This window comes from Pteropus medius, unplaced genomic scaffold (genome assembly GCF_902729225.1).
Source record: "Pteropus medius unplaced genomic scaffold, Ma_sr-lr_union100, whole genome shotgun sequence".
NCBI classification, from domain to species: Eukaryota; Metazoa; Chordata; class Mammalia; order Chiroptera; family Pteropodidae; genus Pteropus; species Pteropus medius.
This window is the reverse complement of record NW_024346150.1, coordinates 3,053,145-3,080,610: the sequence shown is the minus strand read 5'-3', so window position 1 is coordinate 3,080,610 and position 27,466 is coordinate 3,053,145. Positions and strand designations below refer to the sequence as shown.

The window sequence follows — 27,466 nt, the reverse complement described above, 5'->3', positions numbered from 1 at the left end:
ATGCAGTGAAACTACCTGATAAATCACAACAGGAAGCATACTCACCTTTGTAAATACTTTCATGGTATAGCACAAATATTTCACTCTGGGATCAATGGCTGAATAAGCAGATAAAAGCCTTGTGTTATGAAGGGCCTGTTAAAAGGGAAATTATACTATAAGGCTATCAATTAGAAGAAAAAGTTTTAAGCTGGAATATTCTGAAAAGGTTTACACTGTAATTTATTTTAGGATGAAGACATTTTAGACTGAAAGCATTTTTCCCCAAAGACAAGCTTCATTAACTTACTAGATAATAATTAAGAATTATACATGACATTTGATTTAATGATATCCATAATAATATTTCCTTAGTTCGAACATTCCTAGAAAATAAGGGCTATTAAAATAATCAGTTCCCTTTAAGTAGATGGAAGATTCTCCCAACCCACCTGGGATTATTTAAATCAAATGTTCTTAGGAGCCAGAGAAGTCCCATAAAGTCTTGAAGTAGGAGACCAAAGACAAACACACAAACTTCAAATTTAAAACAGTTCAAACCAAACAAAAAGTACCTGTTGCTCTGACCTCATTTTAAATGAACACTAACAGTAACTCAATTCTCTGTTATATCCCCAGCCTAAGAAAACTGCCAGTAACACAGCAAGCACTCATAAATAATTACTGAAAGAATGAATAAAATGAAATGAACAGCTTATACTGGAGATTTTGTAAATTAAGAGACATACATTCTCTTTTAAATCTTCCTAAAGAAAAAGCCTAGAGAATATCTTACCAATGTGTTATACAAACTGATGTCCACTTCCAGACCACTTCTCAAATGGAAGAACTTTACAATTGGCACCTTTGCTGTTGTAATAGGCAAGATGTTTCTCAGACCTAGATTAGGAAATAAGATAGTATCATTAATACAGCAGCTGGGCATATAGCTGCTCCTATATGAATGTTCCAGTAGAAAATAGTAAACCTAATTTTGGCTTGTTTCACTGTAGTCACTAGGATTAGTCAAAGAATTCTGTTATCAACAAACACTTGGGAAGACTCTTCTGGCAAAGTTTACATTTCTTAAACACATTCATGTGTGAAGTACAAGAATCGATAAGGCAGCTACTACTGCCCTCTAGGAACTCACTGGGTCATGTGCCTGTGTGTAGGGCTGTCAATTTCCTCAACACCGAAATAGGAAACTACTAGAGTCTGGATTACGAAGGCCCTACCTACTCTCTTCACAGGACTCTATCTAATATGAAGGGAGAAAAGCCTATGAGGCAATCATCTGAATCCTTAAAGCAAATGTTACTTGTCATGGAGATAGAGGTTATGATAGTAAAAAGAAGGAATCAATTTCACAGGACAGAAGTAAATTGCCTGACATAGGCTTTGGAAAGGAACAACAACAGGCAAAACAGAGGAGGCTGAGGGGATTTACCAGGCAAGGAAAACTGCACATGGGAAGTTAGATGTCAGAAATGGAATGGCATGTACAGGTTACAGAGCAGATTTGAGAGAAAGGAATAACAAGTAACAGGAGATGAGGTAGAAATTTGGAAGACCCCAAATAGAGAAGATATATTTTGCTAATAATCCTTAGAGGCAAACAAAAGCCAATGAACTAGTATAAGTAGGGGAGAATCACTGGTCACATCTATTTAGACAATACCCCAGCAGTGGATGGACTGGAGGCACCTGGAATAGAGGCAAGGTAACTATTATGAAAAATGATCTGGGCATGAACTGTCACGGTGGCACGGGAATGAAGAGAAGCAGCAAGACATGTTTGAGAGCATCTATAATTGAATGGGTTGGAGAAATGGAGAAGGAGGGCTGTAATTTTAAGGGCTACTATTTCCCGAGTACTTAAAATTCTTTACAAACATGACTTCCTAAGACTATTCACCCTCACCTAATAGTTGAGGAAACAGACCCAGAAAAATGAATCTGCTATTGTCACTTTACAGATGGGGAACTGAGTGCTCAAGAGGTTGAATGACTTTCTGGGATCACACAGCCAGCAAGTGGCTAAGCCAAGATTTAAAACCAGAAAGTCTGATTCTAGAACCCCTGTCAACTCCTTTGCTATACTGCCTCTAAATTAGATAGCCTTTTTCTCTACCTACCTCTCATTCTAGAACTTGACAGTGTTAACCATTATGACACTTATAAGGTCATCCACTAGGATTTATTCACAGCACATCATCACATTCCTTATTTCATCATTCCAATGGTTCCTTGTTTAGTGTCTTTCCTTAATTTCTACACATAGAAATTAAAGCTTAGTCTTCAACTCTTCAAATGATCCTCTGGAATTGTTTTATTCTTGGTCTATTTCTCTTTCTTCAAGGCTTTCAATGCAAAACTTTTCTTTTGTTTTTCAATACTGATTGACAACTCCATTACTTCTAATTTCTTGTTGGACCGTTAACTCACAAAGATTCTATCTTCATGGCAAACTACTCTCACACTGGTGTTTTCTGCAAACAGTCCCATTTTTCAAACACCTCGACTTTAGTCTGAATCCTTATTTCCTACTTGTAGTTACCAAATCTAGAAAATTTCCCTTTGGAATCTCTCATATCCTTTTCCTTTTCAGACCACTGGCACTTGGTTAAGGTCTTTCTGCCCTATTACTTAAATTAGACCTTCCCTAAAAGACTATACTAGCTGCCTAAAAAGCTTAAGTTTTTCTTTTATTGGGTTCCTCTTCTCCTGAAGAAACCTCAGTGGCTTCTAAATATCTATAGACTTTACCTTATCTCCTAATCGTTCCCATTTGAAACTGCTCTCTACATGTACCAATCTTCTTATTGTCCTCCAAAATATACTACAGTAATTCTCATGTTCATATCTACTCACTCTTAAGAATGACTTGTCTTCCTATCCTTTTCAAATCATATCCATCATTAGCTGAGATCAGAACAAGCCCATCTCTTCCATGAACCTCCTCTATGCAATAATTTTGCACTCTCTCCTCAGAAGTTATTTAATACTTACTATTATCAAAAATACACAAATATCACAAATATGTTATAAATAAACCACTATTTCATTGGCATTGGTAAATTCTAAGTATGAAAAACAAAATACTAATAACAAGACAAAAATATTTTAAGGAAAAGTGTATAGAGTTACCTGAATGTTTTTTGAGGACTCTTGCCAATTCTTCGATAGTTCTTACACAGTCTAATCCCTGCAACAAAAAAAGCACAAACTACTAAATCAAAAATGGAAGACAGGTTCCTAACCTGGTTATAAATAGTTTCCATTACCTTCAGAAATAATAAAATTAATTTCAACTCATTCTATATACATTTTTCCCTTTTCGGCAAGCATTAATTGGTATTCATAGGAAAATCTCCTAAGGATATAACCCCCTCCCATACACTCTGCTTACTAATTGCCTTTGGAGGCTCAACAAAGGCTGAAATTAGAGCCCCCAGAAAAGTCTCTGAACCAGTAAGGATCTCTATTTTTGCCCTCTAGGTAAGTATGTCACTAAAAAGTATCTTATATACCAGAATAAATAAGATAGAGCGTCTGTGCCCTAGTTCCTTCTGGGTAGACTTTCGTTACAGTTTAATTAAGAGCTGATGAACTGTTATGGAGAGTGACTAAGTTCAGACTATTTCTCCACAGTACTAGCCAAAAATACAATATACAAAAGTCGTACAGCTAATGTAAATAAAATATTTCAAATAGATCATATTTAAAAATATTTGGGTTGATCTTTTTCAATATAAGTGTTTTTGATGGATATATACACCCTAGACTATATCTGAAATTTTACTGTAGAAATGCCTTCAAAACCAGTTTATAAGTCATGAAAAAATTCGATCTTGATGATACACGATAAGATCATTCTATATATTGGACCCAATTTTGCTTATCCACTTTATTCAGTGAAGTCAGGCTAGATGATTTTTGGTTATTTTCCCAAATTAGAAACATTGTCAAAAGACAAAGACTTGAAACTAATAAAAGGCATAAAAATATCTTGAGCAATAGCACCATTACTCCTTTGGATATACAGCATTTGGACTGTTAAAAATTTTTAAAGAATAGGGGTTCAGTACTTCTCAGCTATACCTTTCCCCAGTATTTTATATTTTATAAATGCCTTCATAGTCATTAGGGCTGGACACCTTTTCTGCTTTGTGGGCTACATAGTCTATAACTACTACTGAATAATTCAGTTATAGAGAGAAAGTGGCAGTGGACAATACATAAATGAAGGGGTGTGACTGTGTTCTAATAAAACTGTATTTACAAAACAGGCAGTGCACTAAATTTAGCCTGTGGGCCATTGTTTATTGACTCTTCACATACACGATCCAAACTGATGTGTATATCAATCTCCTGAGGCGAGAGGACCAGAATTATTATTTTCATTTTATAGATTATCAACCAAAAATCACATATGTTAGGACTGATGAAACAAGTCTGTCTTCAATTTAAGTCTCTGGACTGTAAGTTTAGTTAGCACTCATCACTATTATCTCATTGCCTGCAGCTAACAAACTTTTCAGAGAAACTTATGTAGGTGTATGCATCTAAGTCGGCCTAGTGGCCATGTTAATGGGACAATTGGAGAGCATGGTTTAGCTTTTTTAGAATTTCCAGGTGTCACTTTCACATCTACTTTGTACTACAAGTTGAAAGCACAAGGCTTTCTACTCCTCACATTCACCTCTAAATTTGTTACTGTATTTGTCCACATAGATTGTGCCAAATAGCATACTCCATATGATATGCCCTGATAAATCTGGAAAATACCCAGCTGTACTGTCAGTCAAGGTTGTCAAATCACACTGCCATAGCAAATGGAAGTTTATGTGGTCACGGTACCTCAGCAGTTTCAAGTCCATTAATTGTCATACAGACGTCAAGGTCACTCTGTTTGAACCCAAATCCATTTTTGGAGGAGCCAAACAAGCTCAATTTAGTTCCTGTTAGGGATATATGAAAAATAATAACTAATTACCTGAGTATATTTAATTTTCAGATTAAAACGGCCTTCTTGTGAATCCAAATGCCCAGTTAACTATCCTATATTAATCTCATTATTATTATATTCTTATTAACCAATCATTTGTTACCTTTTCTCAAAATTTACTTTAAATAAAAACATATATGGCATGAAAGAATACCAGGTGCCACTTTATTCTGAAATGTAAGGATACTTCAAGAAAAATGTGGATCACCTCAACATACTTAATATTGTGAGCTTACTATTTTCTAAATAAATTCACATTTTAGAGGCATGAACTTTGATTCTAATACTAAATGAAATTCACTTGTGAATCTGCTAAGAGAAATCATACACTGCAGCTGTCTTCTCAGTTGGCAAACAAGGACTGGGCAGACCAAAGACCATCCATCCTAGGTATATCACAAAACTGAAGGCCTGTCCCCATCTCTGCAAGATCACCTTTTTCTCAAAAATAACATGTTTGTAACACAAGTACACATTCTGAAGGAAAGTCACGCTACCTTTCTTTACTTAAAGGTAAAAAATTATTTACCTGGAAACTCCTGTCTTATGAAATTTTCTAGGTTCTGCCGAATATGTTCGCGAGCCTGATCTTCTACAATAGTTGGAGAAAAATCCTCTGTTTAAAATAGAAACATTCAGAAACAAAGATTGTTCACATTCTCTGAAAAACTAAATTTTAATAAAGTAAAACCTAATAGGTTTAAGGAAAAAAACCTCAAATTTTGTGTCTTTTCATTAGACAGCATAAGCAATAAAGAGGATGCCTTAAAAAGAAAAAAAAAGATTCTAGCACCAAGAAGTGCTTCTGAAATGGAAACTAATCTGAACAAGGGTTTTGGCACTGGCTTTCACAGAGACCCAAGGCTCTATAAGGGCAGCCTTCAGGAAACTCTCTCAAGGTTTGACTATAAAAGTTTGAGAGCATGTGCATATATATTTTTTTCTAGGAAGAACCCTTTCATAGCTTACAACTTCCAAAAAGGTTTAAAAAATAAATCACTGGTTAAGAACAAGTGTCTTCTAGCATAGACGGACACATTAAAATGTAGCAATGTGATGTCTCAAGTTCTTCCACTCTAAAGCAGTTGCATGCCTCTCCTTTACATGATTTTTCTTTGTAAAACTTTAAACTTCTGTATATCAATGCTTCCCAAAACTGATGCTTCTTAAAGGGCCGTTCAGTAGGCTATTAAATTGGGTTAACTGAAACTATTCTATGCTCAAATTTTGAAAATGTTGGATTAAAGAGTTTAACCAATTCTTTACCATAACATTTCTCAGGCTTTACTATGTTATTATGCTCTGTGAATATCTAAGGGAGGTGGAGCAGTAGGGAGAATTATTCCCTACTTGACTTGTGGAATACTTTTCCTGAAATACTAACTGTACCTAGAAAAACATTTCAAGAAACACCAGTTGAGAAATGACAGTACTCTAATCTTAAGACTTAAAAGATCCTCCCTCCCTGTCTTTCTTTAACTATTATTTACTGCACGTCCCAAATGGAACAGTATCCAAGGAACACTGGATACAATGGAGAATGGAAGAGACTTAGTCCCTATAATGGAGCTAACAGGTTAGTGACTCAGATGACTCAAGAAAACTTAAATGTAATATTTCAACAAATTAAAAGAAATGTTAATAACTTACTATAACACTGGATGCAAACTTGATCTAGAATATTTGAAAACTTGGGTGTTAATGGTGGCAAAGGTTCCAGCTGAATTCTTTTGAAGTCTTCAGGACAATCTTTCTTTAGATGACCCTCTCTTTTGCATAAACTGCACACTACAGTAGGAGACTGCAGGAAGATGGTAAAGTAAAACGAGATGTAAGATAAACTTTATTTGCCAAAAAGGGGACATAAACCTTTTTTTAAAAGTACAATCGACTCTTCACTTTCCAAAGGAATGAAAATATAATGTGCAGCCATGGCAAAACTATCCAAGATGGGGGCGTCCTGATGACATAGTCAGGAGGAAAAGGCAGTTATTTTCCTTACCAACAGCATTCCCTTTCTACTATGCAAATTCTCATGAGTCTAAGGAGGAAAGTGGACCAAGTGGTTGTATTAGAGTGAAAGAACAACTCGTTAAACACTACCAAAACGGGGGAAAGCCCTGTTCTAGCCCATGCGATTGAAATCACACGCTTTACGACTGTTTTAGGTCTCCCAGTTCTATGTCTAGGAGGCGCACTGATTACCTACCTTGCCTTTGGTGAAGATGAGTTTACTAAATTCATAGAAAAAATCAGACGAACCCACAGTTAAATTTTTCTCACATACATTTTCTTCCTTAAGACTGATTTTATTAAGTTCCATTAGTAGAGTTCCATCCACATCTTTTCCACATTCTTTCAAGTCTTCATACTCTGCAGACGCCCCTACTTCCTCATCCTCTTCAGACAGGGCACCCTCATCCCCTGATGCAGTGCAGGCATTGTCTAACTCATCTGCATTATCAATGTCATCCTCGTCTTCCCTTCGAGTAACAGAGAGCCCAGGGTCCTCGTCCTCATCTTCTTCATCAGAGTGAATGACTCCTGATGTCTGGCCCTGTCTTGAGGGGGCAAAGTGACTTAGAGTTTCTTCTAGTTCATCAGTACCTTCTAAGCTTTCAACATCAACAACAGCCTTGTTATCTAAAGTAGAAAATCCATCACATTCTCTAGCTGTAGGATTTTGGAAGCCTTCTAAATCCAAACTGCTGTCTGTCTCAGTATTTTGTGTGCTACCGGAGACAACAAGCTCTCCACATTTGCTACTGCTTAAGTCTTGATCATCAGTAGTCAAAGGATGCTTGCCCTCCCCTCCAATTTTTTCTTTCTCAATTTTACTCCCTGTTTCTTGATGGTGTACTTTACCGTTCTCAAGATCGTCACAACTGACCTCTGCCTTGATACAGTCTGAGTTTTCCAGTTTCCTCCCATGTGTGTTTCCTGTTTCCTCCATTGGTGGGCTTCCAAAGCTTTCAGCAGTCTCTTTAAGAGTAAGTGGCTGTACCTTGCAGGTGTTTGCAGCTGAGATGGCAGCACCAGGATCTTGAGCCGAAACTGAGTTTTTGAGTTTATCATTTTTTGCTTGTACATCTGGGTCATGCTTTGCTACTTCTTTAGAATGTTCCGAAATACAAGTAACAGTACCCGGAGGCTTTGGAAGGCTGGATTTTGTAATTCTGTGTGGGAGAGCAAAATATTTATACGTTGTCCTTAAACAATGAAGTATATATTCAAACACGGGTTGATTATTTAAGGTCCTTGCCACATTCCTTTTAACAGAGTAGGGATCTGCAACGAAAAAAAAAAAAACCACTACTGCATTCACTTGTATTTCAAGTTTTAAAAAGTAGCCTGCTATTAATAAGACAACAAATAGACCGCAAAATTAGTACGTATCTTATATATGCTTTTAAAAAACTGGGAGTACAGAGTAAGAAGACACAGTTTAAGAACAAAAAGAAATGTTTTCTTAAATGTCTGCTCTATGAGGAGAACCCATTCTGTTCAGAACCAGTACCCCTTCCCTATTTTGTTCTGTGACTGTGGAGGTAAGAAAGATGTCACCAATGTGGCTCATGTGCCCTGGGGAAGTGAGGGCTTCCCGCCAGGCTCTGCTGAGTGCTCTGCCTCCCCACTCAGCCAGGCCCTGTGGTTTGTAGAGCTTACCTCCACTCTTCTGCCCTGGAAAGCCCCATCACTGAACTGGCTGGACTGAATTCAGGGGCGAGAGGGAGGCACCAGGAGGAGACACCACTTCTCTCAATCTTTTCTCCTCCCCTAGAACTCCAGCAGGTTAGGCAATTGGCCAGAAGAGCTGAGCCAGAGAAACTGCAGGGGAGGGTTTAAAAATGTGAGATCCCCAAGACTGCACACAGAATTTATGCAAAATGCAAAAAAAAAAAAAAAAAAAAAAACCCCTTATGCAATATAAAGCTTGAAAAAAAAAATCAAGCAAAAATAAGAGAATTCCATTTAGGAGGTTCTTTAAATTATTTGAAGGAGGAGAATTAAGATTTCTAGTGGAGTTTCAACCTTCTGACTTTGAAAAGATGAGAAGAGCTAGTCCATTTAATGATGTCTATGAGGCACATCAGTGTGTCTTTTATACAGTGGTTTGTTACATGAGCCTTCCCTAGAAAGAGTGCTTTTTATGAATAAGTTCTAAATGTTATTGCAGATATTCTAAAACTAACTACCCTTTCTAGGGTGAGGAATCCAACCAAGTGTTATTTTTCATGAGAAGAAGTATTTTCCTCAACCTTTGTAAATCTAAACAACATCAACAACAATCCATGAAAGGACTAAATCTAAAAATCCAGAAATGAGAATAGTAACAGAGGAAATGGGGACTCACACATCACAGGAGAAAACTTTTTAAGGGTTAAGTTAAGCAACTTACTAAGAAAACAAGGACTCAGCCAGCCATTATTTTAGTTGCTTAAGTAATTAAGATGTTTCAATGCTGTACTTTAAAAACCCAAAACGAACAGTTTGGTTCCCTGGAATGACCCATGAGACTGTAACACATGCAAGATTCTAACTATTTATTTACTTTTGGGGTTAGGCCTACCTTACATGTAGGAGCTGAAAAGGGAATGAAATAAAAATCATGCTGTTAGACTGGTACCTTAAAAAAAAAGGAATTAAAGATAAACATTTTGAGATACCTTCAATGGCAATGCGCTTTTTGGGCCAATCCTTTGATTCACGAGATATCAATTCTTTGACTCGGATACTTATCACTAAATCAGCCAAATTAAATTCTAAAGCATAGAATCGAAGCAATTCCACCCAGAGCTGCCCAACTGGTACTGAAGGCTGGTGTTTTAAATCAAATATTAATGATACCTATTAATAACAAAGAGAAAACATACAGGTTATTTCAGATGTCAGCATAATCTGAAAAATTAGAGCTCATTCAAGCATCAAATTTTTAAAAATCTAAAAAACCTTTGCAAAGATACAAATTGACAATCTATTTATATAAATCACATTCGAGGTTCTATTTTGCTAGTGGGAAAATAACATCCCTTCACTGCACTCCTGGGATAAGAGTACTTTTAAATCTAGTCATTATAGGAATAGACAAGCAGTTATATGTAACCAGGCAGCACTCCTAATTTTGACGTCTTAATGACAGGTGGAGAGAACTGTGCATTGGCTTCTATTCTCAGCACTGAGTTCTCCCTGTTTATGCCACTGGAGGGCGCCTTTACACAGTTACACAAATGGGTGGCAGGCAGCTAAAGGCAAAGCAAAAGGAAAAATATTCATTTGCTCTGAGAAGCTGCACTAGCTCACTGAATTGGCTAGTGATTAGAAAGTCAAATAATTCTTGATTATCAGAAATTAATATTAGTTTTACATTCACAGACTCTTGACAAGTTGGAACATACTGTGATGTAATATATTAGAAAGTCCACAGGACTTAGAATAGAAAAAAAAAACCAAAACGGGTCCAATACTAATTCTGCCATTCATAATTCTAAACTGCTGTAACTTAGCTTCTTCATTCTCAGTTGGCAGTATAATACAATGGCTAAGAGAACTGGCTTTGGAATGGGATACACTTAGGTCTGAAATCCAACTCTACCATGTACTAGCTGTGTATGATCCTGGTCAAGGTATATAAGCTGTCTAAGCCTCAGTTTCCTCATCTGAATAATGGGGATCAAAGTACCCACCTCAGAGGGTTGTTGGGAGGACTGAGTGAGAGAGTGTCTGTAAAGAGCTTAGCACAGTGCCTGGTACACATGTTCAAAAAATGGTCGCTATCATTATCTGCAGAGTAGGGATGATACCACCTATAACACAGGATAGTTATGAGGATTAAATCAGAAACAAGGGAAAGCATCTAGCAGACTTGGTTGCTCTGTTTTTTTTTTTTTTCCACTTAGGTATTATCTTTTAAGTACAAGAAATCCATTTATCATTGAAACATAATGTCACAACTGTAAGATGCTCTTAAGAGGTAATCTAGTTCAAATGCCATATATTACAAGAGAAGAATTGAAGCTCAAAGAGTTTACGTGACTTGTCAAAGGTCCCACTGCTTGCCAGTGGCAGGAGAATAAGGTCTCCCATCCCAGTACAATGCTCTTTCACCATACCATGCATTTTCAACAGTGTCTAGATCTCACTGAATTTCAGAAGTGGCATGATTAATTGGACTTACAGCAATAGCTTTTTCTTTTAAGACATACAAATTTGTTTCCAATTGCACTTTATATTATATCGAGCCTCAAAACAAATGGTATGGTGTTGTATTAATCACTAAATCTCAACCACAAAGGTTCTGTCAGATAAGACAAAGTCATTGGGTGGATTTACAAAGCAGAACTGATTGAAATGCAAGTTGTCTAGGTCCCAAATGCTATTGTTTAGGACACAAAGAAACCCCCAGAAATTGAAAGCCTATTTAATTTCACCTCTTTATCCATAAGCCATATTCAAACATTACTAAGAGATTTTAAGCATCTCACTGAAAGGACTTGATAATACCATAACATGGGACTTTAAAGACCTTTGACCTATCTAGACTAGTGGCACTTAAGCTGTTTTTTTTGGTTATTGTTTCTGTTTTTTTAAAGTAGAGAACACTTTCTTTTTCGGCACTGAGTTAAGCATTCTATAAATCAATGACCCTATGAGAGGGTACCAATATCATCCCCCATTTATAGGTGAGGAAACTGGGGCACAGAAAGATTAAGTCACTTGCCAAAGGATACATAAGCTAGGAAGTGGGAGAGCTGGGATACAAATTCACATATTGGCAGTAGCCTGTGCTCTGCTACAGCCTGTGCTCTTATCCATTACTGGAACTCGAAATAGAAAACAGACAGAAGTGGTGCTGTTCTGGTGGCAGAAGGGGTAGAGAGGTACAACACCACCTCCCTCTTCTACCCTCAAGGATTCTAGAAAACACACTGGAAAACCTGTGATTCGACACTATCTTCTCATTTTAGGCACAAACTAGAAGAGTGACATGACTTATTTGTGTAGAGCTGGGATTAAAATCCTGGTCTCAGAAGTATTTTGTGGATGTTATTGTCATTTCACTCCAAAGGGTTATAAAGAAAATTGTGGGAGCAGGGACCATTGACCAATTTGGGGCAGAATCCTATTCTTATTACTAATATAATTACACTGCTCAGAATTTTTGTTTGAAATTCAAATGGCAATTCCTTCCTAGTGCATAAATTCCCTGGCCTACCTCTAATGGTATGAATGGGGACAAGTTCATCAAACCGTATACTTATTGTTATTTTAGTAATTTGAGGTTAGCTTTTCATATATTTAAACCTCATAATACCATCTAAGACCTATGCTCTTTGAGGACAGAGGGATTTATCTTTGAATTCTGTTTCTTTCACAGGACCCTGTACATAGAAGAACGACATAAATAACTGTGCATCTAATGATCTGAATTTTACCCTTTCTTATTACTATTCAAAGGACTGAACAGACCAGAAAATAAAACATCCATGAAACAGTTAAGATAGTTGAGGAAAAAGGAGAACTCATTAACTCATAAACTCTACAATTGATAACTGAATTGAAATTAGACAGTAAAATTAGAAACGAGAGGGAACAGACCTGTCCCCTTTTAACAGGTATTTCTTTTGGTGCCTCCTCTTTTGCTGTGTCTGCACCTGCTGCAGCATTATCAGTGTATTCCCAGACCACAATGTCTTTCTCAATGTCTTTAAGGCTGAAGTTGCCCAGTTTGTTTAGTGAGAATCCTTCAATCTAAGAAAAATTAGACATACATTATTATAAAGTAGAAACCATTTTATACCAGTCAGAACATATTAATCTTGAAATGAAAAGATACTGTAGTTCATTGAAAATATAAAAGTCATTGTTTATGAAAAAAAAGCTTTGATTTGCAAAAGAAATGGTGATTTTTGTGATACAACTCTATTAGAAGGTAACACAGCCGAGGCCTAAGGCCATGGCTCCTGTAGTAAAACTGCCGGGGATGATCATCTCAGCACCCTCATGTACTAGCTGAGACCTTCAGTAAGGTACTTACTTTCTTTAGGCCTTAGGTTTTTGTAAAAAGGGATAACACTAAAACCTCCTTCATGGAATAGTTGTGACATGAAATAATGGACATAAAGGATTCAGGTATAGGATATGGCATGTAGTAAAAGCTCAGTAAACATAAGAAATTATTTCTACTGATACTGTTGAGAAGCAAATGGCTAAAAATTAGTCTGAGCTCAAAAGGTCTAAAAAATGTGGAAAAAACCTAAACAGGTTTCTTTATTGTACAATGGGACTTATCACACCCATTAAAAAGGTTAATGTATATAATGAGTTGTGTGGTGAGGTATGAATGTGGTATCATTTCTCAAATATATTTTCCTATCAAATGGACTGCTTCTTGGGTTTAGCAGAGTAATCCTTCTAAAACAAAAGATATCATGTCACTCCCCTGATTATGATGGTTTCCTTCTTACTCAGGATGAAATTCACAGTCCTTTCCAGGGCCTAGAGAAGGCCCATGTAATCTAGTCTTTTGCTACTTCTCTGACCCATCTTCTCTATCTTCCTGGCTCAGAGCTAACATCTGCTACTCCCTCTACCTGGAACCACTCCCTCCACCCCGCTACCCGCCACAAACAATCAGCCCATTCTCCCTCACTGCATTCGGGACCTGCTCAAGTATCTTTTCCTCTCAACCAGCAGTCCCCAACTTTTTTGGCACCAGGGACCAGTGTTCCTATGAGAATCTAATGCCTGATGATCTGAGGTGGAGCTGAGGTGGTGATGGGGAGCGGCTGCAAACACAGATGAAGCTTCCCCTGTTCACCTACCACTCATCTCCTGTGTGGCTGGTTCTTAACAGACCACGGACTGGTACTGGTCTGCAGCCTGGGCTCTCACAGCTCCTCTCCATTCACTTTCTGTCCTTCTTTCCCTGGTTTATTTTTCCTCAGAGGATTTACCACCACTGGATATGTACTAATTTATTTTTCTCACCGCATTAGATATACAAACTCGAGGATGAGAATGTTGTTTTGTTCACTGCTCCTAACTTTAGTATCTAGAATAGTGCCTGACGCAAGTAAAACGCTCAGTAAAAATTTGCTAACTGAAATAATCAACCATTCTCCTACAGAAAACACTCCAGAAAACGAGTTGCAGTGACTGTTCATTACATATATGTATTCAATATATTTTTTTCAATTCTGTGGCTTACAGTTTTGATTTCCTGATGGTTTTTGAAGAATAAAAGTTCTAGAAGAGTTTATCAATATTTTTCTCTACTGATATGGTTTGTGCTTTTAGTGTTCTACCTAAGAAAGTCTTGTCTATACCCAGGCTGTAAAGATTTTTCTCCTAGGCTTTCCTCTGGGAGTTTAATAATTTTAACTATTACATTTATGTCTTTGATTCATTTTGAGTTAATTTGGGGGTATGTTGTAATACAAAAGTTTGATGTCCACTTTTTTCCTTATGGATATCTGGTTTTCCAGCATCAACTGTTGAAAAGACTTTCCCTTCCCCCAATGAACTGCTTAATTCATTGCTTAATTGGAAGAAACTGGAAATTGTTTCATCGGGAAAGTCATTCAGACTGTCACAGACTTCTTCTACTTGGGTCTGACAGAAAGTGTTACCAATTAATGCTTGACTGTTCTCTCACTCTTTCTCCTGGGAAAGTAGTCTAACAGAGATACCTTCTGAAGGCCCTCAATTCTTTTATTTCAATACCACAAACACAAAGAGAGCTCCCTTTAGGCAACTGAGACACACAGCAGACTGCAATCCCTTATGCCAGGACAGAGTTTGTAAGGGGCTTATCCTGCTTTAGTCTTTATTCCTAGGGCTTGGCACATAAAGGTGCTGCTTAATTCTCAATTTATTAAGTATTAAGAAAAAATTCCCTATAATATTTTTTTGCTGTTACCCAGTTAACATGCTAAGTAATGAGAATCTTGCACATAGTTAAAAGAAAGGTAGTTAAAATACCCAACGGGCCAAAGTTCTCTTATCACCAAATAGACTTTCTATAAAATAAGTGTACACATATGATTTTATAAGCTAAAACACCCAGGGATTAAAAGTGAGGTATCCAAGAGGATAAGAGTAACATCATTTTCACTATGAGATGGCTTATTCTTAAATCTTATTACATGAACAAATCACCTGAACTTTATCTGGAAAGAAAGAGTGGTCATAATACTGAGGTCAAATTCATTTTAAAGACAATACCAAAGTATTATTCAAGACTTGACTAAGTTCTGTGTCTTGTGGTATAGGTAGCAACCTCCAAAACTCAACATGTATTTTCTTTCATTTCGCTGGGAATGGGGAAGAAAAGAACTTTATATAAGACTAGGAACAGAAAGTTTTAGTGAACCAAATGCTTCCTACAGTCTATGTGGTGATAACAGTAAATTCAAGTATCGAATTATAAACTGTACCCAAAGAAAGTGTGTACCAAATGACAAATTTAATACAGGTACACATTCTCTGTCTGAAGTCCTCAGGATCATATGTGTTTTGCAAACTGAGTTCTTTTTTTCAATTTAGAAAAACACAGGGCAGCATCTTGTAAACAAATACATTAATATTGTGGCAATGAAAGGTATGAATACCCACACTAGTAGGATAAATAAATTCATGTCAGCTCTGGTTAGGTTTTTAGATTTTGAAATTATGCATAAGGGATTGTGGCCCTGTAATAAAATAATAGATCAATAAGCAAAAAACTTTCATACCCATGATCCTAGATAAACAGGCAGAAGGGGTTCTTTCCTTTGTTGAAGAAAGAAAACGGTCATCAGGGCAAACACATAAGGTGGCAAACCTCCTTCTTCAGGACGATCTATACTGCAAAGCTACAAACAAGAGAAAAGAGGACAAGCATTCTTTTGTACCAACTTCGTCATTTACGTAATTTGGTCTAAAATCTGTAACTTCATTTCCTTGTATTATATGATTTACTCCTCAAACAGAACACAGCAGTGACAAAATGTAAAATTTCCTTAATGTTTTTGGAGCAACCACATATTGTGATTTTAACAGCTTCAATTTCAAATTTTTAATCTTGTTAACCAAACTTACTCATGAAAGGCCCTAAAATATTTGTTTCATATTTTGACATCCATTGTAAATCCATTCACTTGGGTAAAGCGCTCATTAATAAAGTCAAAATGATGATTTGATTCCAACTGGCTTTGCTCAGTTTAATGGGCCCTTCAGCCTAACCTGCCTTGAAAATGCATCCTTTGACCAAATAGGTAATTAGGGGATAAAATATGGGCAAATTCATTAGCGGTAACAGAAACAACTAATAAGCATGGCCTACTTAGTGATAAAGCAGGAAGAAGCTTTCAAAGAATGGAATATTGTAACTATCAATTCCCCCAGATGAGAGGGGGGCACTCATTTTCTGTTCATCCTGAACTCAAGCAACGGGAACTATGTATTGTTACTGTTATATTTAAATTAGCAAAGCTTTGGTTTTTCTCCATTAAGCACCTACGCAGAATCTCAATTTTATAATCACAATGGGATCCTACATTTCGGGGCAATGTTAAATGCTCTAATAAACATTTCATAGAGCATTTCAATTAGGATGCTATAGTTACGTTATGGAAATGGAAGACCAGACTGCAGCTTTCAGTTTTGGAGTCTCTGAGTATATTATTGGACATGGAGCTTTATCTCAAACTTTCTTGTGCCTAAGAATCACCTCAGGAAACTAGTTAAAATGTAAATTCTTCGGCCATATCTTCTAGGATTTGACCCACAAATCTTATTTTTAATAAGCACTATAAATCATTTTGATCTTTTGGGCAATACTGTTTAAGTGAAAAATAAACACTAAATTTCCCTTTTGGTGCACCTTAAAATTTGTTCCAATACTCAGATGCCTACTCTCTTGATGTCTATAAATATGTATCCAAATGTTTAAGATTAACCATGTAAAAATCAAAGCACATTGTTTATACATCATACACAGAATGTATTCATGCATTTAAGGAACTCAAAACCTACCTTTGCCCAGTACCTAAATGCAATCACCAAAGGAACCAGCTTTGATTCTAGTTTTCCAAGGGAAGTTAAATGATTTGTTGTCAGACAAGCATTTTCATTTCCTGCACTCACTTTACAAAGAAGACCACTGTTGAGGGTATGGGTAAAGGTAAGAAGGAAAAAGACAAAGATAAAAAATGTTACATAGGTATCAAGTACATTTTATGCCAACAATAACTAATTTTATACTGATAATAAATATCTTAAAAATGAAAATAAAGTAAAAAAACTCACGAAATCTTTATGGGTCATTTAAGAAACTGGATTTAAAAGATACAAAAGCTATTTTCTAAGTAAACTTTATTTTTTTAAACTAAAACTTTGTTTTCATATACTAAAACTATTTTAAGGAAATGAAAATAAGGAAAATACTGTAAATTGTTTGTAAAAGAGTTTTCCCAAGAGACGAAAGAATCTGCCCAAGATGGAAGAATCATTAGAGCCTATAAACCACCCATATATAGTGTTGATGGTAATACTTCCAGATAGAGGAAGAGATAAATGAGTGAAGTCTTTATTTATTATTTATTTATTATTTAGCACTGCTAAAAATGCTAAGAAGGATGACAATTTATAAAGGTGATTAGAGCAAGTAACTATTTGATAAAGTTGTTTTTTACCAAGTTGAAATGGGTCAAAATGCTTTCTTCCTATATTTTTTCCTTTTAAATACTTTTATTCTTTTATTAAAATACTGTTTTCTTTTGCATCAATTACCAAAAGGATAGGAAGAATGCTAGTAAGTGTGTGAAATTAACCACATAAAGAATTTATCATTCTAGAAGTTGGACATTAAGATTTAGTGAAAAACATGTGCTTTGGCAAGTTGATATTTAATATATAAGTAGCTTAAAAAAACAGACCTTTGCTTTTCTTTGCATACCACCACTGGCACCCTAGCATGGAAATCTGCATCAACATCAGTAAAAGAATCTGAGGAAAGAAGAAAAAAATATTAAGTAGGTCAATTAAACCTTTGTTTAAAAACAGAACTAGATAAAGTACAAGTACCTATTGTGGCTTATTTGTTCGGCCTTTTTAAAGACCATTACTAAATAAAACTGAGATGACTTGAAAAGGAAAAAAGTAGTATATTCAAGAATCAAGTAATCACATTAAAACACTTATTTTGAAAACTAATGCATGATTAAAAATGACTACATTATTCAATCAGAATATTTAAATGTTATATGACTAACAATTAGAAATACGGAGAAAACATCCAGAGAAAATCACTCCCAAAGCTACTAAAATATTTGTGGTCAAACAACATACTGACTAAAGGAAGAAAATATGTTTATATACTTAATTCAACAAGAAGAATGGGAAAGACTAATTCAAGAGATAAGGCAGTCTGATGAGGCCTATGGAAAGCATAAAAAGCCATAAATAAAGCCCCAAGCTGGGCATTACCTGGACAACTGACAAATTGACCAGCAACAACCATTTGTTGATTCATTAATCAGGGTTGGGTCACATACCTATTTACCATTTGTAAAGTATTAATTTAAACCATTGAATAAAGTATATCACCCTTTTGTCTTACCCTCAAGAATAAAGTTTACATATTGTGTCTTTTTATTCTTGGTCTGGGACTCATTTAATCTTTATAAACTGTGATACTGCCACCAAGCTAAAAGCTTTACTTACAAAATGGTTATTCTGCATAATAGAACAACTAACAGGACTCTAACTTGCTAATAGTTCATGGGCATTCACTTTGGTTTTCATTTGGATATTATCCATAAAAATAATTTAAAAAACATGACTTCCTATCTCCAAAGTTTTGGAAATGATATATTCAAAATATAGACAAAACAAACACTTAAGAGCAAAGTGTGGAAAGAATTTGGCCTTACCACTGTTCTTTAAACATTCCTGAACGAGTAAGAGAACATCTGGTTGAGACATCTAGAAAAATAAATTGATAAATACATCAAATAATCTATAAGTACTTCTGCTTCACTGAGATAACACATAGTTATCTGAAGTTATTCAAACTGCTTTTCCAAATTAGAAAGCACATTGTTTCCAGAGTAAAGAAATTAATCGTTATGCTGTGCGCACGTCAGTCAGGGACAGAGAAATGAGCACCAAACAAGGATGAGTGCAGGCAAAAGGAATCTACTACACAGTTAACTCCTGATTAACTAATTCCTGAGATAATTGGCCTCTCTGCAAATCTCAAAGTTGTGGCTAGACGGTGTCTAACTGTAAACAATAATATCTCTCACTCTTAAGACTACTTCAACAGATCGCTTACTCGGTCTCCACTTTAGTCTTGCCTTTCTCCAATCCTTGCTCCATTTAAAATCATGAATTAGATCTAGTCATAGCCCTCCTTAAAACTCTCAAAGGATTCTTAGTGCTCTTAGGTCAAATGAAATTCTTTACCATGGCCTACAGTGTCCTGTATGTTGAGCCCCAACCTACTTCTCTGCCCTAATCTTATACTCTTCCTTCTCTTGGTTCCTTTACCACAGCTATACAATCCTTCCTTTAGCTCTTTGAACAAGTCAAGCTCCTTATTGATTCAGGGTGTTTGCAAATGCTGTTCTCTGTTCTCGAGACACTCTTTTAACCCTTTCACTATCCTTACCCTTTTATCTTTTAGAGCTCAGCCTAAATGTTATCACTTCAAAGGGGCTTTCATGACTCCTGCATCTGCAGATTCCTTATTTTCTGGTTCAGAACCTTATTTCCCTGCATAGCTCTCATAATTAATTACAGGTATGTAATTACTTATCTCCTCCAGTAAGTAAGAGTTCCACAAGGGAGGAATCATGATCTCTTTTGTCCTCTAGAATCTAGTATAGTGCCTGGCACACAACATAGACTCAGTGACTATTTGCTAGGTGAATGAATAAGATCAAAATAATTGCTATGCTTGTAAATTACTAACCATAATTTAAGGTTAAAAGAATAGTAAAACCTATTGGTCAGCTGACCATGGAGCCATAGCAGCCAAGGATGGCAAAGGAGGAGGTTGTAAAAAAGAACATCTGCAGGTGGGGGTCAAGGAATTTGTATTTTTAACTAGCAACCTGGGTAAATGGGCATGAACCATGTGCAAACCTGCCTGTGAGAACCAACAGTGGAAAAATGAATAATCTACTAATATGCCTTCCAATTTAAAATCCTGACTCATCAAAAGCTTTCTGAATGATGTTTAAACCAGAAAGCTAGGTTAGGTGTGGTTCTTCAAAAGCATAATTATTTTAACAAAGCAGGTGTATAAAAGAGGAAACACAGGAACAAATTAAGCTTTCAGGTTTCCCAGATGTTTACATATCTATACTGTTTAAAAACTGAAATCTTTTCCTGCCATTGGAAAGTTGACTTTACCAAGATAATTTAATCTTTTTAAGTTAACAGAACCTAAATAACCTCATTAGATTCACATGAACAGACTTGAGTGTTTGAATTATAAAACATTTATAAAGTATGAAAAGCTATAGAATATCAAAAGAAATGCTCTAAAACTGAAGACAGGCAGAACATAAGCTGCCACCATTACACTTAAACTGTCTTCAAATACCTAAAATATATTCATATGCAGCTCACATTTGAAAAAATTTCTGTATTACGCTGTGAAAATTCCAACATCTCATTTTATACTTACTATGGCTGGAAACTGAACGTCAATGTTTACATCTGAATTTTTGAAACCCAATCTGCTACAGGATGACCCATATAATCTCAGAGAACAATCTAAAAAAAAAAAATTGAATAACTGAAAGTTGTAAATAAAATTAATTGAAAGTTATACCAAAACACTGCTATTTTAGAAATGAAACCGTCAATTAAAACAATACACAAAAGCAAAACAGTATTCAAGACCGGCATAAACATAGGAAAGAGTGACTCTTTGCTCTTGCCTTCATTTTATTTTATTTAACAGGGCAGGCTCCATTGACAGTGGTTTAACTTAAGAGCCACTCTCCATGTCAGTTGTAAAACATGTTTAAAAATTCTTAAATTATCATTTCACATTTTGTGCAGAAAATACTATTTGCTACTTTTTAAGTGCTGAAAATGTTAAGTAAAAAAAAAAAAATGCCTAACTTTGTTTTACATTTCTAAATTTGATAGTATACTAAAGAGTTAATGCAAACATTTCGCCTTTTAGAAAGCACACATAGGTGTAAATTACAAAGATGTTTCTCTAAACCAATAATCATAAAAATGACCCACAGTTTAAAGTTACTTTTCAATACGAATACTCATTACATTATAATATAATCCTTTTAGGAAAACTTTTGAAAAATAATTGTATCATGGTTATAATTTAAAATGCTAGGCAACATGTGATTCACTTTTCAGAGGACAATGTGTGTGTATGGGTACCACCTATGTTTATTTATGGCATTTTTTTCCTCAATGTTTTACCACTATTGTGCCAAAAAGTTATACCTTCTCAATAGGGAACTTTTTTTTTCTTTTTCAGGTTAAGTCAGGTGATTTCTTAGGACTCTAACAGTTTCCCATGAAAAAAAGTACATTCAATTTTACAATGGAAATCTATATCAAAAATCATCAATTAGAAATGACTTTTCAGGAACTGCCTACGACACAAAGCATGAGGTACCTATACAATGAAATGAGCAGATTCTCACCCTTTATTTTTATGAAAGTATATATGAATATGAATGATATTTAATAATTTAAATAGTGATTCCAACCCTAGCTGTGATTCAGAACCACTTGTGGAACTTCCTAAAAAATGATTTTCCATGACTTCACAGACATAACATGGAAAAGAAATTTAACAGTACACAAAATCTATTATAAATTAGTTTACGGAGCTCATTTTAGATGTTGTAATTCTTTTAATGTGGTTAAACAGAATCTTTTTTAGACACAGATAACCTGAAAATGACTCCAGGATACTTCTTCTCTTTAACTCAAAATACTGTATCAATTTAAATAGATAGAAAGGTAAACAAATATATACAGAAGGGTCTCATAGCACCCCAATAATATGGGGCATTTAATTTCAAGTACATAAACATAATGAAATTCACAATGAAAACAGATTTAATGACAATGCACGTAAAAGTTTTTGCTACCTTGGGAGAAGCCAGGAAAAACAAAAACACAAAAAATTAAGAGCTTCAGGACATGGCAAATCAATTTCTATTAGGTGAACATTACTAGTAGGAAAAATGAATGAGGCACTTCAGGTAGCTAAATAGAAAAACAATTCTAGAAAATACCTGGTAACTTGTGTTGGAACACATTTTCCATGATACGTTTAATTTCTAATCTCTGTTCCAAGTTCTCACTGTGTAAGCCAAACTCCTGTACCACTTTGTCAATGGCAGTACCAATTGCGTTTATCTGGGAGGGCGTCGGCGGGGGTAATGTAGTGAGCAACTCTTCCTCTTGCTTCTCCTTTTAAGATCAATGTTGAGATTAAAAATGACTCACATGTTTTTTACCTGCTATCATTTACCAAGACAACATTCCGTAGAATACTCTGGAATACTTTTCTTAGTCCTCCCTCACTCTAGCTGTGTTACGTCTTCATCTTACCAAACATACACACACTGCTTTATGCACATCAAGTGATAAGACAGAAGGTAGGAATAAGGAAAAAATATGCAAGGAAAGAACATCAAGAGCAGCAATGACAATTTTTTTGCTTTATTGTTACTGGCATAAAGACATATACTTATCAATGTCCTATCAATGACTTCATTCGTCCTGATTCTGTCCTTAAGGAAATTCACAAGACTACCCAGCAAGACATATCTGACCAGTAAAAAGTATTTTGGCGAAAGTAAATTCAATATTGTAAATAGTGTTATTAATACCAGAGCCTAAAGGAGAGGAAAGTCACAAATTATTGAGAAATAACAACCTATTTGTTTGGGTTACATTAAACTTACCTTAATGTTTTTCTTGTGCCTTTTCTCTTTGATATGCTTATGGGCAAATGCAATGGATTCAATCAAAACATCACAAAGTTTGCAGGTGTACTTTGCTGTAGGGTAGTTTCTTGGTCGCTATAATTTAAAGAGATTTATAGTGACATATATATATACATATATATATATATATCTCTCTCCAAAAATACAGGTCAACCAAAATTAGCTGGAAGATTTCCCCTTCACTTTAAAAATTGTTAATACGTTATTGTCACTCTTCACTATTTCAACAGTCATTTTTATTTAAGTAATTCTATGAAATCAAACTGATTGTCGCTTTTAACTTTTAGTGCTTAAATACTAATAACTACAGAATATCTAATTCATCCAAGCACAGATTTCCAAGTACTAACATAGTTTAAACCAAATGAAGAATTTTAACAAACAATGTTACCCTTTTCAGCCTGTCAATGCAGTCTCTTTTCAGTCGCTCTTCAGCCTGCTGTAAGCCCAGGAGCTCCTTCATTGAAAGCACAGACTCGTCAATCACAGGGCCTTCTAAGTCTCCGTCTTGTTCATTTTCCTCATTTCTAGTCCTCCGTGGCTTCCTAGGTCTGGACCTCTGCTTCTTGTTTTCTTAAGTTAGGGGGAAAATTTTATTTGCAATATAAAACAATATCACTCTGAGTAAAAAGCAGAACTTACATATTTGCTAATTAAATCGTGTGATATCTGAATAATATCCAAACACGAGGCAAAGGAAAGGTATAGCTCTCCCATGGATAAAATGCTTGAATACTCATTAAGTACTTCATTTGGAAACATCAATCCATAGAAATCATCTTTTTGGAAAACTTAAAAATTCTACTTCAATAATACGATTTGATTTTATCATCTCTTCCTAGTATACTGCTGAGCATAGTCAAGTAATGGTAAAAATTACCTCTAAAGGTAAGTATACCTGTAATTCTAATATACCCAGTATACCACAATATATAACATATATGTATCTACTATATTCTAATATACCTGTAAGTTTACCTATTATTCTAATGAAAACTATCCACATTTGCTTTCATTTCTTATAAGGAAACAAAATCAACAGAGCAAAGATAACAAACATATCTCCAGAGAACTCAGAAATCAACTACATTGTTATCTGCAGTGAAAATCCATCTTTAGTTGTAAATTTTGTCTTCACATAATTGGGCCATCGTCCAATATCAAGAAGTCCTAGCCAAAATTTTATTTACTGAGGACAACTATTGCCCATTTTACCTTTACTTTCATTTTAGCATCTTTGGTGGCCTGTACATTGAGCACATTTCAAAGGAAAGAAACAATTAGCAGATGAAATAAGTTTTCTGCCAGTAGACTAATTAATTTGTTTATAGACTGTGCTGTTCTACAATCCTAATAAATGAATTTGTTCCCTTTTTTAAATAAAACTTTTCAACCTGTGAAACTGAAGATGACTGTGGAGTTATCTATAAAAAATTGTTTTAAATAACTTTGATAACTTCCATCAAGGTCTGAAGGTGAAACTATTAGTAATGTGAGATTAAAATTAAATTCATTTCCCCAATTAAAATTGTGAGAAATGGGTTGAATAGTTTTCAAGTGAGTTACCAATAAGTAGTCTTTAAAAATGTACATCTACTAAAATGCCCTGCATGAGGCAATTCCAGCCAAGTTTTCAATGGAACTCATTACTTGTATAGCAGTTACAATGACTCAGTTGATCGAAAAAAATTTGTCAGAAAAGGTAGGCATAGGATCTCTCATTTAAAAAAGCTATTGCTAACAGCTCTAAAGGAAAAGCAACAAGCATTGTGCTCAAACTGCTACAATATGATGACTATAATGGAATTCTGAAAACAGTTTCTTTACTACACTGAGTGGCTTAAATTTAAACAAAATTTAAAAAGTATTAGGACAAATAATTTTTTAAAAAAGCAATCAAAATGGATGAAACAAAATACTAAAAGGTAAGTAGTCATTTGAAGAGAAAATCAGTCTACCTTAAAACTTGCTTTTAAATACTCCTCTACTCCCAATTAAATTATCAGTCTTTTAAGGACAGTACTCTTGGTCTGCCTAAACTTTTGAGATAAGCACTTCTTTTAACTATTCTCATTCAATTTGCTAATACTACAAACTCAAAATAATTGCTTCTGATTTCAGAGTTCAGGACAGAAGTTTCTAACTCAGGCAACACCAATTAGAGATTTACACCAATGTGTACAATACACATTAGGAAAGTCCATATTCGCAAAACACTGATATGGAACTAAATTCCTCTTTTTAGTTTCTCCTCTCTCCTGATCACATAGGCTCCTCAATGTAACTATATCTCTTGTCACTTTCTAGAAAGAATGATTTCATTTTCCCTCTAATGAATACAATTAATTCCTTGTTTGTATACAAAGAAGTACATGGCTGCTGAAATTCTGTCTGATGATGATAACAGCAGCTACTATTACAGAGTATTTTACTATGTGACAGATGCAATGCAAGCAGTTTATGTGCATTGCCTCACTTAATCCCTACAGTGATCCTGTCACGGATGCTAAAATTATCCCCATTGTACAGATGGGGAAAATGCTTGTCAAAGAAAATAAGTAACTTGTTAAGGGACACATGACTAAGTCAAAGTAAACAGATTTGAAACAGATTAAAGCATAGATGGAATTCTTAAATTCAGCCTAACAATATAAGAACTAAAAAGAATGAACTAAAATCCCTTTTTGTAGCACACCCATTTACATCTAGAACAGACCAGAACCCAGAAGGCAATAAATACAACCTTCTGAACTGAGTGAGTATCACAGGCCTGCATGGTAAAAACGATCAACAAAATCTCGCTGGAGGGAATTCTGGAAGGTAAGTGGGGTGTTGCTAAAAATTCCCATTACTTAGAGGAAGAATATCTGGCTTATTCCAGGTTTTTTTGTAAGATGAATTCTCTATATACAGTATTCCAAGTTTCCCATATTTTATTTGCATGTGGTCCATTATTCCATTCACAAAGGACATTTGTATTTAAGTGGATGTTTTCTGGCTAATACCATTAATGGCATTATCCAAATACATTAAAATGGTAAACTAGGTTATTTGAGGAATGAAGTATGAATGATAATAGAGAAGTGAGAAATAGGTAGTATTAAAAAACAAAGTAGTCTACGGCCATGCTACCCTGAACAAACTCGATCCCGTCTGATCTCGGAAGCTAAGCAGGGTCAGGTCTGGTTAGTACTTGGATGGGAGACCAGCCGCTGTAGGCGTAAAAAATAAAAAAAATAAGGGATTTTAAGCCGACAAGGTCCTTGCAATCTGTGAGGTCGACCAAGGGTTGCCTTGCCTAAAAAAAAAAAAAAAAAAAAAACCCAAAGCAACTCGGTATAATTTTCATTGTATCTTCTCACATTATTTAATAAGAACATTCCTTATTAAGACATAATTTTGATTTAAGGAAAATTTCAGTCTCTTTAATGAGATCCTTTTTAGGAATCTTTGAGTGCAGTGCAAAGTTGATACTTTAAACTGAATTTCTCTCTACAGTAAGCAATGTTATACAAAAGTTTAATATTTTCTTTATGAAGATTTTCAAGGGATGAAACCTGAAAAGTCCTTCAATTAGCAACTGTGAAAGCACACACCGTATTTCATAGAAAACATGGGAGCTTTTGAATTGCCTTCAATGAAAAGACAGTAAAAATGTATTTCCTGTTCAAAACCACTTAAAATCAACTTCTTTTAAGACTAAACAAGTATACATAAAAGAGGCTTTAGGTTTATAAAGTTCCTTTTAATATCTTTCTGACTGCAAACTTTTGATCTATAAATTTTTTTTATCATATCAAGATCAAATCTTTTATAAAAGACCAACTATTGGTAACTTAATAAAAATGTCCAATGTCCCACGGACACAGTAATATATAACTACTTAAATATACACAAACTTTTAAAAAGAAAAACACAAATCGAAAGCCCAGAAATTACCAATGATGTGTTCAGTTTCCCTGTCAGATTCTAAGTCCAGTGAGGCTGAGTTACTGGCAGGGTAGCATAGGACACGATTTCAGTTTCATTTCCTCATCTAGCACTGTGCATAAACAAGTCTGGATAAATTTAACCTCTCCGAGCCACAGCTTCCTACTTTCTAAAACTGTGATTCTAACTTTGATATATCACGACAGAGCACCCTATCAGATAATTGCTTCGAGGTCTTCCTGGCTTAAAGATTTAAAAGGCAAGGGTTTTCTCTCTCCCTATTTAACTCCTTTTTAATACCTCATTCTGTTTTGTCTACTTGATACAAAGCATTTTCTTTTGCTCTTCCTATCTTAAAAAATATAAAACAGTACTTTTCTCCCATTTCATAAGGCCCTCTAAAGACAAAAAAAAAAAAGACTACTTACTAAGTATTCTAAATGTCCAGGTCACAAAATACAAATAAATGCCTTACAGGTAACATACATATATATAAAACTGGATGCTGTGAGATAACATGAAGGAAAAGAGCCTTTGGACACCTAGAAAGTACGAATGT

At 35.2% G+C, this 27,466-nt stretch overlaps 1 protein-coding gene and 1 pseudogene across 8 annotated transcripts in view; one reads left to right on the top strand and one right to left on the bottom strand.

The window, feature by feature from the left end:
- TUT7 (terminal uridylyl transferase 7) overlaps positions 1-27,466 on the bottom strand; it is a 51,229-nt gene that overhangs the window by 20,994 nt on the left and 2,769 nt on the right. For 5 of the 8 annotated variants that reach the window (XM_039875617.1, XM_039875621.1, XM_039875620.1 and 2 more), the window contains exons 3-19: positions 23,369-23,550; positions 22,936-23,052; positions 22,261-22,438; positions 20,667-20,755; positions 18,904-18,955; positions 17,908-17,977; positions 17,006-17,132; positions 15,724-15,843; positions 12,587-12,739; positions 9,658-9,838; positions 7,200-8,278; positions 6,641-6,791; positions 5,520-5,606; positions 4,843-4,943; positions 3,130-3,187; positions 776-879; positions 46-135 (exon numbers count right to left, since the gene is read on the bottom strand). In XM_039875617.1, the coding sequence (XP_039731551.1) occupies positions 46-135; positions 776-879; positions 3,130-3,187; positions 4,843-4,943; positions 5,520-5,606; positions 6,641-6,791; positions 7,200-8,278; positions 9,658-9,838; positions 12,587-12,739; positions 15,724-15,843; positions 17,006-17,132; positions 17,908-17,977; positions 18,904-18,955; positions 20,667-20,755; positions 22,261-22,438; positions 22,936-23,052; positions 23,369-23,550 (2,939 nt within the window). Of the gene's footprint in view, positions 1-45; positions 136-775; positions 880-3,129; positions 3,188-4,842; positions 4,944-5,519; positions 5,607-6,640; positions 6,792-7,199; positions 8,279-8,656; positions 8,819-9,657; positions 9,839-12,586; positions 12,740-15,723; positions 15,844-17,005; positions 17,133-17,907; positions 17,978-18,903; positions 18,956-20,666; positions 20,756-22,260; positions 22,439-22,935; positions 23,053-23,368; positions 23,551-26,916; positions 27,293-27,466 lie in introns of those variants that run through there. The other 3 variants (XM_039875622.1, XM_039875624.1, XM_039875623.1) reach the window with 3 other exon arrangements.
- LOC120612997 (uncharacterized) lies at positions 26,093-26,198 on the top strand (annotated as a pseudogene).